Source organism: Strix uralensis, chromosome 7, assembly GCF_047716275.1.
Source record: "Strix uralensis isolate ZFMK-TIS-50842 chromosome 7, bStrUra1, whole genome shotgun sequence".
NCBI lineage: Eukaryota > Metazoa > Chordata > Aves > Strigiformes > Strigidae > Strix > Strix uralensis.
Genome location: NC_133978.1, coordinates 9,560,017 through 9,580,043, shown reverse-complemented (window position 1 = coordinate 9,580,043; position 20,027 = coordinate 9,560,017). Strand labels below are relative to the sequence as shown.

Below are 20,027 nucleotides of genomic sequence, written 5' to 3'. Positions count from 1 at the left end.
AATAATAAAAACAAAACTATAAAGAAGAAATACAATGACTCCTGCTCCATTAAGATAGTGTTATTGCACGTTTACAAAGATTTTACTCCAACACATAGAAGAAATTATTTTAAAGATATATTTCCATTTAGAAGGAGGAAGCAGAAAACAAGTTCTGAAACCCAGAAAACTCAAACTTGTATTAAATTGCTACCTTATATGTATTCTATAGCATTCTTTCAATTACACATTTTATCACAGATTGGCCAGCAGAACATGTACCGATATTAAAAGCCAACAAGTTGTTTATTGTTTACATCAAAGGGCAATTTGAGTTTGCAATTCTAAACAAATTCAACAAACATCACTTAAACAGTCTGGTATCACAGGCTATTTAAAGTGATAAAATCAAATTATGGAAAGCTACAAAGCATTTTTACAGGTTAAATACAATGGAACACATGAAGACTTATGACACAAGGTATTTTGTGAGGTTTTCTAATGTTTGATCAATTTTACAGTAATTCCTTGATATTAAAGAAGAAACAAACTACCATTCATCATATTTTGTGACCAATTCTTTATGCAGCACCCTTCAATCAAAAGAATATTCCTGTTTCAGATGCCTGTTCCCAAACTATCAGCAATATGTGATTTATCTTTTCTGTGAAAAAATTGCTTCTAAATATAACAGTATCACTTATTTAAAACTACTATTATACCAAAACCATTCCCAGACTAGAAGTAAGTGCTTCAGGAATACAAAATGTAATATCAGTATCAGAATTTATTAAGCAGATTTTACTATTTGTGAGTAATACTAGAGGTTCTCTAATGACAACATATTGCAAACACCAAATTGAAAACTGTATTTCAGTTCCATCTTCTGCTTGCACACTAGCACATCCACCATTTCTGTCAATACTGCTATTCATATTGCAGTTCTGTTTAATCCATTCGAAGGGAAAGAGTACTTTTAAACCTAGATCTCCTTTTTTGACTTTAAATGCTTCTAAATCATAATAATTCAAAAGGAAACCACTTAAAAATAATAAAGAATACTTGAAATTAATTAGGCTAGATTTGTACAAATATTACATTATATCTAAGGCCTTGCTCTCGTTCTGAAGTTGAGTAAGTGAAGGCTGCAGTGCAGAATAAGCAAGTACAAAGATTAGCAGTCCTTATCTTCTTTTAACTGACACAAATTATTAATATCACCAACTTGCGCACAAGGCCTCTGCAAAAGAACACTCTTCCATCATCTCTGTCTTTAAGGAAGGCCACTGCCCCTGGCAAGCTATTTCTCTAAATATTCCAGTGAGCCTGTCAAGACCAGCACATTAGAGAGGGAGAATATTGCCTGTTTCCCACTCACCCAAATTTTTCTGTCTATATGGTTAGGTGTCTACTTACCTATCAATTGAAATATAATGCTACTGTCTAGGAACTATGCAGAACTGATGGAACTCAGATAGAAAATTTAGATTCAGCATGAAGGAATCAAGGATTGGCATTACAAAAATCACAGGAAGGCACAAGCAACCTTCCCGCCAGCTGAGACCATGTGCTCAGAGCCGTAGCCTCTTCTCTTGAAATGGCAGAGCAAAAAGCAAGCTTTCCACTTCTGGTCAAGGGTCCATGACACAACAGAAACACAAGGACTTCTACACAACTATTTATCCTGTCCACCTTCAAAGCAATCTTACATAGGTAAGAATAAAATAAGATTACTTTTTCTGCTATATTATGAAGTCAAATAACTGCCTGAACAGTTCAGTCGAACACAGCTACAATTAAAGGTAGCTGCAATCATTAACAAATGAAATTCTTATATACAACTGAACTTTATTTTGCTAGCTGTTAATTCTTCTGAGCAATTCTTAATTTATTCAAGACTCTTACAAAGTAGGCCATAAGTATGTTTTGAAAAATCTTTATGTTGAAATACTGCTAAGTCTCTGAAAAACAGAAAAATAGATAAGAAACATTTTTTCTGGCCAAAAATATTCAAGAAATATTTGGTGATTCTTCCAGACATCCTTCTAGTAAAGCTAAAAAACCCCAACTGCAGTATAAATACATCAACGAGCAATAATGCTGCAATTATGAAAATGTTTTAATACAAACTTGCCCTATATTTTTCCACTTCTACCGTAAATTCAAATTTGTGAAAGTATATATAAAAATCTCACATTACACAAACTTAAAAAGATTTAAAACAAGTTGTTTACTCACGCTGTAACTGTGCAGCCCTCAGTTGTTTCTTTAATCTCTCCACTTCATTCTTTAAAAATCTGATATGTCTCATCATATTTTCCGGAGAATCTATCTCCATTGATATGTCTCTGGGTGACGGTGGAGCAGATACTGGCTGGTCTAATTTCTCCTGCAAAATTCTGTATGAAAAATAGTTCAAACTTTACCTTCAATTCTAATGAGAAGAGAACCCCTTAAATCCCTCACAAAGCCACTGCAAGGATTCTGACAGGTATATAATATTTATTTTAACTACTGTCTTTGGGGAGAGAATTTTGGGAGGATTTATAATGCCTTCTTTTTTAACTCAAAATAAAAACAGGTAAAACTTGTTGTCCAAGCATGGATGTATATTCTAAAATATTCAGACATTGACACTCCCAAATGTTTCTGCATACAGTTCAGGAAAAACAAATTCTGGACTATATATGCTTACCTCAGTTTTATACTCAAACACTATTTATTCCACAATAACTTCCATAATAAAATAACTTCTAAGAAAACCAATTAATCTCTTATGAGTTTTTTACATTTATGTTCTTAGGGGAAGAACACATATTCAAGATGAAAAGATGAGTAAAGTATGTCTATGGTGAAACACAAACTTTTCTGCATTTCACTGTTACTGAATGAGAAAACTTCATAGACATTTTCTGAAGCATAGTCAAACAGTCTCCTTTTTCTCCTTTTTTTTTTTTTTTAAAATCTCCAAACAGAAAGGTATTCCATATAGTCAAGATTTCAAATAACTGATTGTAAATTCAGGAGTAATGAACTTCTCTTATAACGAAATAAGCATATGATAGATACTAAATGTTCTAAATTGTGATTTTTACAGTAACATATGAAGTATTTTTCAGCCTGATAACACAAAACTGTTCTTGACTAGAAACATGTTGGTTGGCCAGATTCAACTCTTCCCTGAAGAGCAGGGACAGCACTACGCAAGCACAATTCTGTGCATGGCCTAGTATTCGTGTACCATACAAAGTGGTACAAAGCATGGTCTCACTCCACCATAGATCCTCATAAGGCAGCACACAGTCTGAGATAAATCAAACCAGAAATGGTTTGGCTTAAAGAGGCCTTTAAATCTAAGATGCACAGAAATCCTACCAAAGGCCCATCCCGCTATGGATTTACCACTGTTGAGTATCACATGTAGCTCTTCAGAGCACCTTCCACACAGTAGGGCTCTGTAAAAGGAAACTACAAAACCTGCAGTTCACCTAGGCTCAGATGTTTTCTGAGGCCCCAGTCAAGATTCACAGAGTCACACCAACATAACTGTCCTTAAACATGTAGAAGAAAATAAGGTATTAATCATCTCTTCTCCCCTACTCCCCCCAAAACGGAGTTCTGCTAATATGGCATTAAAGAAAATACTACTTTAATACATATTTTTAATCTTAGCTTTCCCAGGAATATAAAGTCTCAATGTCTTAACTTCTATTGAAGAAGCAGCAGGAAGCCTCAACGACATGAGTGCACACCACTGAGAAAAAGCCGAAGTTTTCTTCAAGCAGACAGGAAAAAAACAAGAGCTTCTCATATAACAAATACACTGAAATACCATGTTATTTTTCTGGGCCATGAATATAAAGCTGACCCTAAACCAGAAGAGCTTTAAAAAGAGTCTATCAGCAGTTGAAAAAAATTCAGCTAATTCCTTTAAGCTTTCCCAGATCATTTCTTACATCATTTAGTTTCATCTACTTTAAGCAATCAAGGATGTGGCATCATGTAAACAAGGAGCTTTACAACTGCTGTAACTTCCAGATTTTCAGATTTTCATAGATTAAACAATTCTTATGGAAAAAGAGATGAACATATTTAATCCAGAACATTATGTATTAAATGATATCTCTCCCACAGTAACAAACACACTGCAACAACACAAACCGTTTTTCTGCTTCAAGCTTATCCATCCTCTTCCAGAGACGATTCACCAGTGCTTCTTGTTCTTGTTCCAAAGTATTTTCAAGGTCAATCTTCTCACGTCTTAGCTGGAGAGGAAAAACAATCAATGAAAATTATGGCAATATATTTTTTGCAAGGAACTGTCACTAGGAAAGATCATTGTCATAACAATACCATTTTACATGGTGCTCTACGACAGCAAGGAGAAGGTGAAGAGACAAAAATCAGGCACAACACACTGATAGAGCCAGTGAAAAATAAAGAGATGCAGTTGTCATCTCCTTAACAGAATTTTTTCTCACGGAACTTGTTCTCTCTGGCCAATAAGGAGTTTGAAATCTGGACACATGGTCACTGATGACATAACAAGCCTATTCAAAGTCGTCTCCTATTCCATGCATGTCTGAAGTTCAAATGGAATTTACTGTCCACTGCACAACATTTATGATTTGAAAAATCAAGACTTTTTTAGTGGAATAATCATAGTTAAATAAGCCAGAAATGGAAAAGAAGCCATCTTTGCCTTCTGTTAAATAAAGAGGCAACATAACAAAAATAGTAAACAAAAAACTGTGTGAACTGCCTTAAGTTGGGGAGCAACTGACATCATCTGGAAGAGCAACTGACATCGTCTACCTGGACTTGTGCAAAGTATCTGACACTGTCCTGCATGACATCCTTGTCTCTAAATTGGAGAGACCTGGACTGATGGATGGACCACTCAGTGGATAAGGAATTGGCTGGATGGTCGCACTCAGAGAGTTGTGGTCAACAGCTCAATGTCCCAGTGGAGAGCAGTGACGAGTGCTGTTCCTCAGGGGTGGGTGTTGGGATCGGCGCTGTTTAACATCTTTGTTGGCAACACGGACAGTGGGATTGAGTGGGATTGACACCAAGCTGTGTGGTGGGGTCGACACGCTGGAGGGAAGGGATGTGCCATCCAGAGGGACCTGGACAGGCTGGAGAGGTGGGCTCCTGAAAACCTCATGAAGTGCAACAAGGCCAAGTGCAAGGTCCCGCACATGGGTCGGGGCAATCCCAAGCACAAATACAGGCTGGGCGAGGAGTGAATTGAGAGCAGCCCTGCAGAGAAGGACTTGGGGGAGACCTTATAGCAGCCTTCCAGTACTTAAAGGGGCTACAGGAAAGCTGTGGAGGGACTCTTTATCAGGGTGTATAGGGATAGGATATGGGGTAATGGTTTTCAACTGAAAGAGGGTAGATTTAGATTAGATAGAAGGAAGAAATTCTCTACTCTGAGGGTGGTGAGGCTGCCCAGAGAGGCTGTGGCTGCCTCCTCCCTGGAAGTGTTCAAGGGCAGGTTGGATGGGGCTTTGAGGAACCTGGTCTAGTGGAAGGTGTCCCTGCCCATGGCAGGGGGGTTGAGACTAGATGATCTTTAAGGTCCCTTCCAACCTAAACCATTCTATGCTTTTATGAAGTCACAGAATCACAGAATTGTCTAGGTTGGAAAAGACCTTGAAGATCATCCAGTCCAACCATCAACCCAACATTAACAGTTCCCAACTACACCAGATCCCTCAGAGCTATGTCAACCTGACTCTTAAACACCTCCAGGGATGGGGACTCCACCACCTCCCTGGGCAGCCCATTCCAACGCCTAACAACCCATTCTGTAAAGAAATGCTTCCTAATATCCAGTCTAAACCTTCCCCGGTGCAACTTGAGGCCATTCCCTCTTGTCCTATTGCTTATTACTTGGTTAAAGAGGCTCATCCCCAGCTCTCTGCAACCTCCTTTCAGGTAATTGTAGAGGGCGATGAGGTCTCCCCTCAGCCTCCTCTTCTCCAAACTAAACAACCCCAGTTCCCTCAGCCGCTCCTCGTAGGACATATGCTCCAGACCCTTCATCAGCTTCGTTGCCCTTCTCTGGACACGCTCGAGTCATTCAATGTCCTTTTTGTAGTGAGGGGCCCAAAACTGAACACAGTCATCGAGGTGCGGCCTCACCAGTGCCGAGTACAGGGGCAAGATCACTTCCCTGTCCCTGCTGGCCACGCTATTTCTGATACAAGCCAGGATGCCATTGGCCTTCTTGGCCATCTGGGCACACTGCTGGCTCATGTTCAGCCGGCTGTCAATCAACACCCTCAGGTCCCTCTCTGACTGGCAGCTCTCCAGCCACTCCTCCCCAAGCCTGTAGCGCTGCTGGGGGTTGTTGTGGCCCAAGTGCACATATGAGTATGAAACTCATGCAGTTGGCCTTAGCCCATCGCTCCAGCCTGTCCAGATCTCTCTGCAGAGCCTCCCTACCCTCGAGCAGATCAACACTCCCACCCAACTTGGTGCCATCTGCAACCTTACTGAGGGTGCACTCGATCCCCTCATCTAGGTCATCAATAAAGATGTTAAACAGGAGTGGCCCCAAAACCGAGCCCTGGGGGACACCACTCGTGACCGGCCGCCAACTGGATTTAACTCTGTTCACCACAACTCTTTGGGCCCGGCCATCCAGCCAGTTTTTTACCCAGCGAAGCGTGTGCCCATCCAAGCTGTGAGCAGCCAGTTTCGCCAGGAGAATGCTGTGAGAAACGGTGTCAAAGGCCTTACTAAAGTCAAGGTAAACAACATCCACAGCCTTTTCCTCTTCCAATAAGCAGGTCGCCCTGTCGTAGAAGGAGATCAGGTTTGTCAAGCAGGACCTGCCTTTCATAAACCCGTGCTGACTGGGCCTGATCATCTGGTTGTCCCGCATGTGTTGTGTGATGGTACTCAGGATGAGCTGCTCCATCAGCTTCCTGGGCACCGAAGTCAAGCTGACAGGCCTGAATTTCCTGGATCATCCTTCTGACTCTTCTTATAGATGGGCATCACATTGGCCAATTTCCAATCTGTTAGGACCTCCCCGGTCAGCCAGGACTGCTGGTAAATGATGGAAAGCAGCTTGGCGAGCACCCCAGCCAGCTCCTTCAGCACCCTCGGGTGTATCCCATCCGGTCCCATAGACTTGTGTATGTCTATGTGATGCAGTAGGTCACTGACTATCTCCTCCTGGAATGTGAGGTGGTCATTCTCCCAGTCTCTGTCTTCTGGCTGAGGAGGCTGGATTCCCTCAATACAACTAGTCTTGTTATTAAAGACTGAGGCAAAGAAGGCATTAAGCACCTCAGCCTTTTCCTCATCACTTGTTACCGTGTTTCCTCCCGCATCTAGCAGGGGATGGAGGCTCTCCCTGGTCTTTCTTTTGCTGCTCACATACTTATAGAAACATTTCTTGTTGTCCTTGATTGCTGAAGCCAGATTAATTTCCAGCTGGGCTTTAGACCTCCTGATTTCCGCCCTGCATAGCCTCACAGAATCTTTGCAATCATTGTGAGTTGCTAGCCCCTTGTTCCAAAAGCTGTAAACTCCCCTTTTCTCCCTGACTTGCAGCCAAAGCTCCCTGTTTAGCCAGGGTGGTCTTCTCTGTCACCAGCTTCTCTTACAGCACCTGGGGACCACCTGCTCCTGAGCCATTAACACTTCCTTCTTGAAGAGTGTCCAGCCTTCCTGGACCTCTATACCCTTCAGGACTGTCTCCCAAGGGATCCTGTCAAGCAGGTGCCAAACAAGACAAAGTCAGCCCTTTGGAAGTCCAGGATGTCAGTTCTGCTGTCCCCTCTCCTGGCCTCTCTAAGAATAGAGAACTCTATTATTTCATGATCGTTGTGCCCTACTCAGCCTCCAACCACCACATCATCCACCAGTCTTTCTTTGTTCACAAATAGGAGGTCCAGCAGGGCACCTTCTCTGGTCAGTTCACTCACCAGCTGCGTCAGGAATTTATCTCCCACGCATTCCAGGAATCTCCGGGACCGGTCCCACTCTGCTGTGTTGTATTTCCAGCAGATGTCTGGGAAGTTAAAGTCTCCCACAAGAACAAGGGCAAGCGATCGTGAGATTTCACCTAAATGCCTATAGAATATTTCATCCACCTCTCTGTCCTGGGTGGGTGGCCTATAGTAGACTCCTACTACAACATCTGCCCTGTTGGCCTTCCCCTGATTCTAACGCAAAGACACTCCATCCTGTCTTCACTACACTTGTACTCAAAGCAATCGTAACTGTCCCTGACATACAGCACCACCCCACCACCTCTAGCAGAAACAGATCTATTTTTATCTTAGCAAAGGCATTATAAAAGTAAATGCTTAACTTGACATTATTCCCATTGACTGTGTGAACAAACATTCTTGATTCTACTATAAGCTAATGAAAGCAGATACAATGTAGAACCACATATAAGGAAGTCTACTATTAGTATTTTGGTACAATGCAAATTTTAATAAAAATACACTAGAATACTAAGAGGCTCAGCTGATTTTATTCAGTAACACTGGCAGCTGAACTCCAGAAGTAAGCAGTAATTAAACATATGTGAATAGAACAACACCTTTAAGGTGGAAAATAGCATGGAGGTATTTTTCCCAGCCAAGCCCTAGTTAACACTCATCACTTTCCTGATGGGCAAATAATCCTACATTACAAAATGGAATGACACACGTTTACTGTATCACTGGGTGAAGTGCTATTACAGCATTTAAATCTGTAAGGGCTGTGTGCTAACCACTAAATTAATATTGAGATACCCAAACAATATGTAAACTTACGCACTTCAGGTAACTGTGCAAGTTTAATGAATGTAATGAATTTATAATGTTCTTCTTTAAAGCTAAGAGGAATTAGTTATTTTAAGTAAAAATATATATACTGATGAGTAATAGGGAACATAATTAGAAGAAACACTCTCTAGTAAATCTTTCCATGCCTGAGTTTCCAGATGTACATTAACAGTTGTATATTACACTTTAATAGAAGAGAAGCCAGGAGCAACATGCTTCAGCCTCACAGAAGGGGTGAGAATTTGGATCCTGACCAGCACTTAGTTCCCCACACCAGCAGCAGCTGTAGTGGTACAAAGGCAAGGGGCTCAGACCGGGGAGATAGAAGGCACTTTGCCTTAGAGCACTGCTCATTAGCCAGTTTGGCCAGTGCTTGGGGCTGACAGCCTTCAGAGGGAAGGAAATACACAAAACGCCCTGGGAATCCGCACACTGTGCTTCTACATTACTAACACACAGATCTTCGCTACACTGCATAACTATCTATAAACACATGATGAAAAAGGTTTGACTGCAGATTGCTACTTCTGCAGCTGTGGTTTTTGCATCACTTCAGTGCAGCACGGTTTAGACTCACCTGCTCTGACATAGTCTTTTTACAACTATATTATTGATCTAGCACCAAATCAACCCACAAAAACATACTGTTGAAAATAAATCTATTTCATTTAATGGTAGGAAGAAGAGCACACTGGAATTTGAATACAGAGTAAATTATTTATAACCTTGGATTTGAAAAATCTAAGATTACATTTAGTAATATAGCAACCATCACCAAGGCAGCAGAGTCCATTAATTACAAGTCTCCAAGTAGGTGAGCATGCACAATGGCAAGGTCAAATCATCTGCAACAATACACAAATGAGCCTTGTGTTGTGCCCTGAAGGCTGACAGACATGCTCTGATGAAACACCAAAGAAAACAGGGTTGTGAAACAGAGATCTAAAACTCCACATTTTCAGCAATATGAAAACACAATGGAAACAAGTATCTTCCTGTGCTGATCTTGAGTGTTGTCCCAGTTCCTCCCAGCGAAAGGATATTAAAGTTCTGAGGAAGAACACCTTGAATTGAACCTACAGGAGAAGCGACTGCAGCATCCTGACCAGAGCTGTGAATTCAGAGAACAGGTATATTTGTTTTGTACTAGGTAGTTGCAGGTGTACTTTGAAATGTAGTCTAACTCTAGTCAATGAGTTTATGAGGAACATAATAATATTCTGAACTAAAATAAGCAGGATGGGATTACATCTCAAGAACAAACCAGCAGCTCTGTCAATACTAGTGTCATTCTGTATGGGTTCAAACTTACACTCCAATTAAACATCATTTAATTTTTACCACCACAACAGGGAAATGAGGAAGTATTGCTTGCTTTTTTGGACCATAATGTTCCCTTTAGAGGAAGACAAAAAACTCTTTTAACCTTCCTCACCATCCAATTGTGCTTCTTCTTGTCTGTCTATCTCTCTTTCATGCATACACTTACTTTACTTCAAGTGCAGCTAAAATATCCATTGTCTGTGTATTCCTGGACTACTGCTTCTTCAGTCTTCTTGCCAACTTACTAACAAAAATAACTGTTCCCTCCTGAAATAGAGATCTTCCAAATCAATGAAAGTTGAATATGATCTCTGCCTAAACCCACTATCCCAAATTTCACTTCGCTGCCTCTCATCTGTCCCTCATCCTTTGTAGCTTTAATTCTTTGCTGCATTCAAGAATATATTTCCAAAAGATTTTATATATTTCATGTTCTTCTCCTTTCAAAACAGGAGACAGGAGATGATTATTAGTGGTTTAGTTCTTATTTCTCATCTTCTAACTGCATCAATTCTAGTTTCTCACTGTACTGTACGAAATAGAAAAGCAATTAAAAATAACAGCAAGACTACGCAAACTTGGCCTCTGTAGGACAAAACTGACAGCTATTTATTTCCTATCAAACCATTGAACTATAACACAGAACATTATTGCTCATTTTAACTGAGACATTCAGTTAATGAAATAGTCACATGTTGCAAATTTCTTCACCATTAGCCTTCAGAGAAGAATGTTCTGCCACTTCAAGCTGACTTAAGAAAATTAAATCAGGCCACATTTGAACCCTCAGATCCAACCTGATATTTTATGTAGGAATAACGCAACCGTCACTAATACAAACTGGCTACCTATTGATCTCCTGTGGTATAAGCAGCTCAGATGAGAGAAAGCAAAGGAGGAAGGACACAAAGCATAGATAATTCATGTTCCATATTTTAAAAAGAATAGTTTAGTGAACATATTGGTGCAACTATCTGCTCATTGATTACAGTGATAGATCTAGTAACGCAGACCTAGATTATGCTCAAAGCATTGCTGAAGTACTCCTTCCAAGCCCTGTTTAACAGGTCTCCCAAAGGTTATGTTGAGTGTAGTGACAATATCTCTCCCTTAATTCCCTATGTGTACAATAAAGGTATCATTGCTCTACTCACAACTTTTGGCTCCTTCTTACTAGGTATGGCACATGCCCCAAAGGCTGTTGCTTCAGCTGGCTGATTAGCACAATAAGCTTTTTTTAAACTTTGTGTAAGAGAAAAAAAGCATGCTGAAGTTCAAAGTAACTTGAGATTTACTATACCTTACTGTAAGATAAAACAAAGGTATACATTGCAGTACATGTAAATACAGACGGAATTTCTAAGACTGACAGCCAAATTTAACATCTTCATAAACAAAGTAAATTTTCAAGGTCAGGTATTTGAGAGAAAGACCTTTGAGCATCCATGCTTTTTGAACAATCTATTGTTGATATTCAAATGTAGCAACAAGTTTCAAATTTTATGATTTCACAAGTCTGTCTGCCCAGAACAATGATATGAAAATAAATACCATTAAGATTTCAGCCACAGCTTGTGCTAACATTTCACAGACTAAACCAGCTTATTATGTAAACTTACTTTGCATTTTGATTAAGTGGCCACCACCACCACCTTGTGGCTAAGAGAGTTATTTCAAGCTCATGTTAATTTCCATGCTGGTTAAGGATCTGCAGGATCTGCTGGCAACTACATCTTCCTACCTTTTTCCAGTTTGTTCCACAGAGCTCTCCATATAGAATGTTAGCATAAGAATCAAGAAAACCCATTTCATCATTGAGACATCCAGAATGTCAACAGACATAGGAGAGTTATACAAAACTGGTAGAAATTCAGATTACTAGCAACAAGTTCCACATCTGATGAGAACGGGGGGGGGGGGGGGGGGGGAATCACAGAAATAACGTACTATGTTTATACCATCCAAATTATTGGCCTTCCATAAGCCAGAAAAACTGAAGATCTTTAACAAGCCTACATGTTTCATCAGTTTGCCTTTTAAGTCAAAAGTAGTCCTACTAATGCCACCACTGAGATCCTTTGAAACACATGCCTAAAATTAGACACAAGAGCTGTCCCAATGTCTAAACTTCCAGTGGAAACATGACCAAAACAAGTGGTGTTTTATCTCTGCAATCTTCACAACTGTCTAGGGAGCAAGGGATTTGGATGTAGCCAAATCTCAGATCTTTTTAAGCATCCACACAGCTGACAACTCAGTTTGAGTCCTGTGCTATTCAAGCTGCCACAAAAGGGTGACCCAGAGCACAAGCAGACCAGGTACATACTGTTTACTGTTCTGCTCAACCACTACCAGAAAGTGACAGTCTTTCTCACTACCAGTGTGAGAGTGGAAGCTGATGAACAGCAACAAGAAGCATTACTTACAAATAAATTGTGTTGGCAAAACTCAGGGCTGTCATGTCCAGCTGACATGAACGCCTGCAGTAAGGCTACTAAAAGTTATATTGGCCATGAAAAAAATTAATCAAAGTTTCTCATAAGTTATGCTAACAATTTATTGCTTTGAAAACAAAACTGACTTTTCCATATTCGTGATATGGGCCAGTTTCTTACATACTTAAAAAAATCAAGTCAAATCTAATACAAAACAAGTATTTTTTTCAGAATCCCTCGTCTTACACTTATATATTTCTGAAAATAACAAATTACCTGCTCCAGGGTGAGCTGCTTTGAAATTGTATCATTTTCCAGTTTTTTAATCTTCTTCATCAGTTTGTTCACTTGAAATTCCTGTTCCTGTTCTAAATGCTGCTCCAGTTCAGCTTTCTCATGTTGCAGCTAAAAATTGTATTTTAAACACACAAATAAAAGCATGAAACATTGTGCATCTTATACATTTATTTACACATTTATTCTTACTGCACGTTAAATTCTCTACTGATAATTCTTCTCAAAAGACTTCAAAATGCAGAAACCACCCAACAGCCCTTCAAAGAGCAACATTTTAAACTGTTCCACTTACAAAGCAGATAGAACTAACCCACATTTCCAAATATTTAATAAAGTCAAATCAAAGGATACATATTTCATATAAAATAATTATAGCCATTTCAAAAGTCAAAAGTCTATCATAATGTTCACAAAAGCATTAATTTTAATCTAAATACATAATCTCAGAGGTACCCAAACAATAAGATCCAGGTCTTAGCACGTTCTTCTCCCAGGCAGCTGAAAGCTTAAAATCATGACTGAAGTCATACTACTGAAATTGCTGTGCAACAAAATAGTAAAAAAAATTTTTAAAAAATCTGATTTCTATTCCTATGCTATCAAGAATACAAAGATTTTGATGGCACTGGTTATTTCAAATCAATGTTATAAATTTTCTTAACACTCAAGGGAATTTCTTTTTCACTTAATATTTCAAATGAAAAAAATCTTTACTCTCAAAGCTCTCAAGCAGATGGAAACCAAAAAGAACCCCACATTTTAAACACAAATTATGGCTTGAAGTAGAGTCACTTATAACATTAAAGTCAAAATCACAATGGATTTCCTCTGAGACAGGGATCCAAGTCTTCCTGTGGATAAAACAGTGGGACTGGCACCATGGTACAAACATGTGTATTTGACTTGGGGAAAAGCAAATGTCACCAAAAGACAATGGTGTAACTACACCATGCTCTGGCCATCCACTGAAAGTTGCAGGCGCTTTTTTCCACCTGTTTATTTTCTATGCCAGTTCTTCTGGCTATCACATAACAATATGTAAGATCATAGTGTTTAAATGCGTGAGGAAAATCTGAGGAAATGGAGACACACCTCACAGTCATGGACACGAGTCCAGGTTGCTGGATATCCACGGTGAAGAAAAACACTTTGATTTTAAAACCTGCTAAAATTGCTAGTTCATTAATTCAGTTCCTTTTGCTGCTATTTAGACACAAAATGGTCTGTGAAGTGCAGCCTGACAAGAGAGTTCAGAACAGAAAGGCTCGGGCGGAGAGAGCACCAGGCAGACAGTAACTAGTTGGCAATATACACACAGGAGAAGTCAGCAGTTTAACTGTGTTTTCAGGGTTTATCAACTCTGAGATTTTATTTGTCACAAATTAAACATCAAAATAATAACTAAAAGCGAGATTTATTCCTTTCACTTACTAAATTACAATGTATTTTCTAAACCCCCTGATGCTCATGGAAATTCCCATGCACTTGAGGAAGCCATCTAGACTCCAACATAATTGCCAAGACAGCACAGCAGCTCTTGATCAAATGGTTAGGAAATTTTGTTAAACTGTCTAGTTGGAAATAAAGCTGCTTCATTTCTTGTGTGAGAATACACAGGGCTGAAATTTACATTCACACTTTTAAATCAAAATACTGTTGTTGTTTGATAATCAAAAATTTGAAGTTTCTTACTTCAGTACTGCGGTAAAGCTTGGTTGGAAAAAAACAGGCTTAATACGAAAATGCCATTATTTAGTCTTACAACTCCATAAGCCCCTCTTCTTTCTTTCCCCACCCCCACACAGCAGCTACAGTTTAAGACTGAAGACAGATGAAGAGCCCAAGGAGCAGGCAGCACATGGATTACGACCTAGCTCAAGTTATTTGCTGCACTTTCATCGATCTTCGTTTTGCTTTTTTTTCACCTAACTAAAAATTGAGACCAAAGCCAGTTGCTGTAATCTGCTTATATTTAGTTAGCAAATTAAACTGTGCGAAAAGGCACATAGCCAGAATCTCTTACTCAGCCTAAAGCCAGATGCTGGTAATGGAAAGCGTGTGGTTGGGGACTGCCAGCATTTGCAGACAGTCCAGTGAGTCAGGCTGATCATCAAACCAACTTAACAACAAATACTGTTTCTTGATCTTGTGTGGTTCATGTAAATCAACTACCGTATTATTTAAAACAAAGTGAGCTGCAATAGCATAATCTTGCTTGTCAAATCATTCCTTTTAATGCTTGCTGGACTTCCCATCACACAGGAACTGATGAGGCTTACTTGCGAGAGTGAACATACTGCAGCCAAAGGACCATTCCAGCTGATTAGAAAACTACCAAGTGAAGCCAGGAGAGATCTGTTATAGAAATAACTTCTATTCCGATTTTAACAAATACACCAGAAAGCAAAGTGACTGAGAATAAAAAGAAACCCACAAACACTTTCTCCTAGAGTGTTAAAAGGGATTATAATACAAAAGCCCTCTCAGACATTCTGATGAGCCTACTTTATTGTGCTACTCCCCTTCATCCTTTCGACTCCATTATTCAAAGTGGGAGAAAAATACCAATAACACATCCCAAAATACACACTTAATGGTGTCTTCACTCATAATTTTTCTATTTTGTTGACTTTGATTACAAAAACAATCCAAAACAAACAAAAACCAGTTAATGCTGAAACCCTAACACCGAAGAACAGAATTGCTAACAATAAGAGAATATCCACTGGTAAAAACACTGGTGGGTAGTGTTTACTTTATTTAGTAAAGTAAGAGTATTTTCAAACTGGTTTTAATTAAATGCAATTATAGTAACAACTGTTTACAGATACACCTATGGCTGTCAGCTAAAGAGAAGAAAAAATGTGTTAGAATGTGTCACCTTGATGACAATGTCTTATAGACCTTGAACTGCATATGAAAACTGTAGGAAAGGTACTGGGGGAATTTTCAGCTACATAAGATCAGGGACAGGTTTGGTGCAAGAGAGGCAGCTAATACTTTAAGTGAGAACAGGGCTATCAAATACAAAGCTTAGCAGCAGAAAGACTGCATGCATTAGTTCAGGTAAGTCCTATACAGCTACAGTAATATCCTCTCTCTACAGAAATAAGTTTCCGGATACAATGTAGGACAACATTTACCTTCCTTACTGTACTGGCTTATTCTGAAACATTGGAAAGTGTTTTTATGAAATAATGGACCTAATGAAGTTCCCCTTATAAAAACAACCCTCATTTATCCCCCAGACTATGGCCTTGTACACTGCACTGAACAGTCTATTTTAAGTACTCCAGCCCTCAAAAGTTGTCCAATTCGTCCTCTGCTGCATCCTGGAAGTCCTATTTATTAATAAATTTGTATCAGCAGTTTGTCTCCTCTTTATATCCAGATGTTCATCAAATAAATGATAGATGAGCTGACTGTTTACTCCGCACAATTCCATTTGCATCCTTGAGCTGACACATCGTATTTTGGAGAGCAGGAAGGGTAATAGCTTATGTTTACAGACTTATAATTTTTGAAAGAATTGTCAAGAATCAGACTTGCATAAGAAACAGTTCTGTATAGCCTCTCAATTACTTAATCTGCCTGACTACACATCATGCTATTATCTTGGTATGTCCTAACATTTTAATTTCAAGGACAGATCCTTGGACCAATCTGCACTTCCAGAAATGTAAGGGTACTGAAAAATAATCTGTATTTGATTTTGAGAAGGACTGCTGCACAATTTAAGGAATAATTGACTTTAAGTTCAAACAATATTAAAAATTAATTTCTTTTGAGCAGACTTGTTTCACAAAAGATAAATTTTCAAGATTTACCACTTTTTATTTCAAAATACTAACTCAACAAGTCCATGCACACAGCTGCAAGAACAGAGCCCGCACTTCTAAATAATACTCGGCAAAATATTACTACTATTCTATAATAACTAAGGATCAAGGACTGTATAAAAATATTGTTCCAAACTTTCCAGAGACGTAGTCAGGTAGACAAAAAAACACTTAGAGTGAGTATATGGGAAAGTAGAGAATGTATATAAGGATTATAAGAACTTTGTCAGGGATGTATGTGATGAAAAGCTTTTGTTTACTCCAGAACCTCTGTTGAGATGCCTGTACTACTCCATCTCTGCAGCATTCAGCCTAGAAAATTAAACATTATACTAAACAAAGGAAATTTAACTAGTAAAGGCATACACTTATTTACTGGGTTGTACAGGCAGTAAAAGCTAGTGCCACACAGTTATAAACAGGTATTATCAAGCAATGGTATGGCACCAGAAAGCCTGGCAACAGGAACAGTATTAATCCAGTGAAAACACCTTTTACGTGCTACTGTGTATGCTTGGAATCAATCTGGCATATAGTAAAATGTTTCAAAATTAATTTCTTACAATACTGAAAACCTGATGTAACTGTGTTTTATAATACTAACGCACATCATGCTGAACTGAGAAATTCTTATTAGTCTGTTAGCGAAGAGCGCTGCAGCTCCTGCTCTGGCAGACAGCTTTCACATTTAAAACATTTTAACGTTCTGGGAGCTCATTTCAGATGCCACTCTGAATGAGATGCATAAGCCCCTACAACTGTGACAAACAAAGGTTTGACAAAGCAAAACACACAGAGGCACTATGAAAAAAGTCCCTCTGCTAGATGGCTTTCAACTGAATAATATGACAGTAATTTCGACACAGCCACAGACTAGTTAATACTTGAAAAATGAAGAGTCTACAAATCATATACAGTTTACCAGAAGTACACTGCTCCTTCTGTTCCAAAAGGCAAAGTCTTAAGACAAAACAGATTCATATGCCTTTTTTTTTTTTCTTTAGTCATACAAAAAGCAGGAAGCAATTTGATGTACAATGTCTGACAGCATGAATTTTCAGTCTAGTTCCAGGTCAGACCAGTGTTGCCTGGCAAACACAGAGATTTAGAGTTTAACCCCAAATAGCAAAGAACAGTGGAGCAATCAATTACTGCCCACACTTCCACTGGAGACTACTGTATTTCTGGTTAAGTCATCATCCATAGTCTGCATCTAATTTAGCCGGAATTCTCTCCAGAGCAAAGACACCGAAAACGGAAGTGGGCATTTATCAAATCATTATTAGCCTTATAACTGTCTCATCAGTCTTGCATCCTCTAAAGGACAGAACTGCTACATTCTAGTAGGTAATTGTAAGTATTGGTACTCACAAATCTCAGGAAGAAACAAAAATGTACATTGTAATTATCTTTGTGTCTGAAAAACATTAGTCAGGAATTCAGCACTACACCTGTGTAGCAGGAAGAGTATCCCGAACTAGAAAAGATATTGTAATAAATACTAAGTTGAATGTGATGTGTGCTAATAATGCCCTCTTTTCCACAAAATGAGTTTGTTATATCAGGAGTTTCTCCTCTCAGACTTTTACCTGACAGTCTACATGGGTGTAATTTCCAGGATTGATAATTGAAGAATCAAAACTTCCAAACAACAGATAAGCTTTCGGAAAACAAAAATCAATCTCGTTTTCAGTTCTTTGCTACTTAAGAAAACTGCCTGCAACTCACCAATATTCTAATAGCAACTTACTAAATCCATGATCACTATAAAGATAGAAAATTATTTCATGGAAACATACCATAATATCCAAATGTTTCCTAATTCTACATGTAAGGTCTTTAGGGGAAGGGACCATTTCCTTTGTATAATTTATAAGCTGCTGAGCATGTTACTAGTGTTTAGGAGATTATATCAATATGCATTTTTCACACTTCACAGCAAGTTTATCACATCAAAGACATAATCGAGCTATGAAATGAGATCTGCACTCAGCATACACACAAACAGAATAATAGTTTTAATATTAAACTGTTTGCTTTAAAACAAACAAGTCCTCCACCTGTACTGCAACTCTTGAGCCACTATAAAGGTATGAAAAGTCATCCAGATGTCTGGACTACAAAAGCTGCTGACCAGGCAGATTCCTCTGCCACAGCTTAAAATATGATTCGCACTAGAGCTCTGATATATCCCTGACCACCTTACCCTCTGTGCACTGCAGGGAACAGGTGAACCTGTAAGCAAGATATTCCATGCCACTTGGCCTTCACAGGCACAACCGCTACCAACATCGACAGGATGTTGACAGCTGTTTGCTTTTTCAAGTAAGATAGGTTAATATTTAGATAGAGGACAAATTCACAATTTACTTCCAAAAACTGCTACCTAATGATGCTGAGAGAAATTACACAGTTTTAGGACTAACAATTTGGAACAGAGGCGCATTTAAGAATTGTCACCTTTTACAATCTTCTGGTTGATGTGACCACGTTTAGCAAATGCTAAATGAGGCTTACAGGAAAGCCACATGAAATGAAGTGTAAGGCTACAGGCTCAGATACTGTTTAATAAAAGTAGGCAGCGGTCAGGATTTCACCTTCATATTATTGCAGTTATGGCTATGTAGTTAGTTACTTTCAGCAGAAACTTGCAGCTTGCCTACTGAAAGCTGGATAATACTTATGATGATGTTGAATTCAAAACAGGATTTTCTCCACATGCCATACAAAAGGCGAGAAAAACTTCACCAGTTTTATGCCTGCATTCTGTTTCAGACAGACGTGCTTCTCTGAATCTTTCTCTCACCAGTGAGAATGAAGTGACACCCTTCAAGGGTTTCCAATGGATAAACAGCATACTGCCCCTGGCATTATTTCATACACTTCAACGAGGCACCCCCTAGGCCATTTTGAGAACAGCAGATTGTTACCTTTTTCCTTAATTTGTGGCAACAGTCAAAGGATACTTTCTGAAAGTCCATAGCAGAAAAGAATAAAAATTAATTGAAGGTTTAGGCTGACAAGAAGCTTATATTTCTCTTTGTAATGTCTGAGCCTATTTTGCATAATATTAGTAATTTAAGAACTGTTAAAGATACAGGTTTAAAGTAATCTCAGCTGAATTCTAGGAAAAAGGCTAAGCATATTTTAAACAATTATTAGATACAGCAATTTAGTTGCTGCAGAACTTGGACAGCACAAAATTTGTGTGCGAGGTCATTATATGAGTTCAAAACCCTTCAGCCAAATCAAGTATAATTCATGCTTTTACTTTTAATGTAAGTTTTACTTTGCTCTACACAATGTATGGTACAGTCCCAGGTAACTCGGTTCTGTAACCGATTTCTACATAA

The 20,027-nt window shown here is 38.9% G+C and overlaps 1 protein-coding gene across 1 annotated transcript in view; it reads right to left on the bottom strand.

The window, feature by feature from the left end:
• CCDC6 (coiled-coil domain containing 6) overlaps window positions 1-20,027 on the bottom strand; it is a 57,910-nt gene that overhangs the window by 15,723 nt on the left and 22,160 nt on the right. The window contains exons 3-5 of the mRNA XM_074874378.1: window positions 12,815-12,943; window positions 4,141-4,244; window positions 2,218-2,378 (exon numbers count right to left, since the gene is read on the bottom strand). Of these exons, the coding sequence (XP_074730479.1) occupies window positions 2,218-2,378; window positions 4,141-4,244; window positions 12,815-12,943 (394 nt within the window). The remainder of the gene's footprint in view (window positions 1-2,217; window positions 2,379-4,140; window positions 4,245-12,814; window positions 12,944-20,027) is intronic.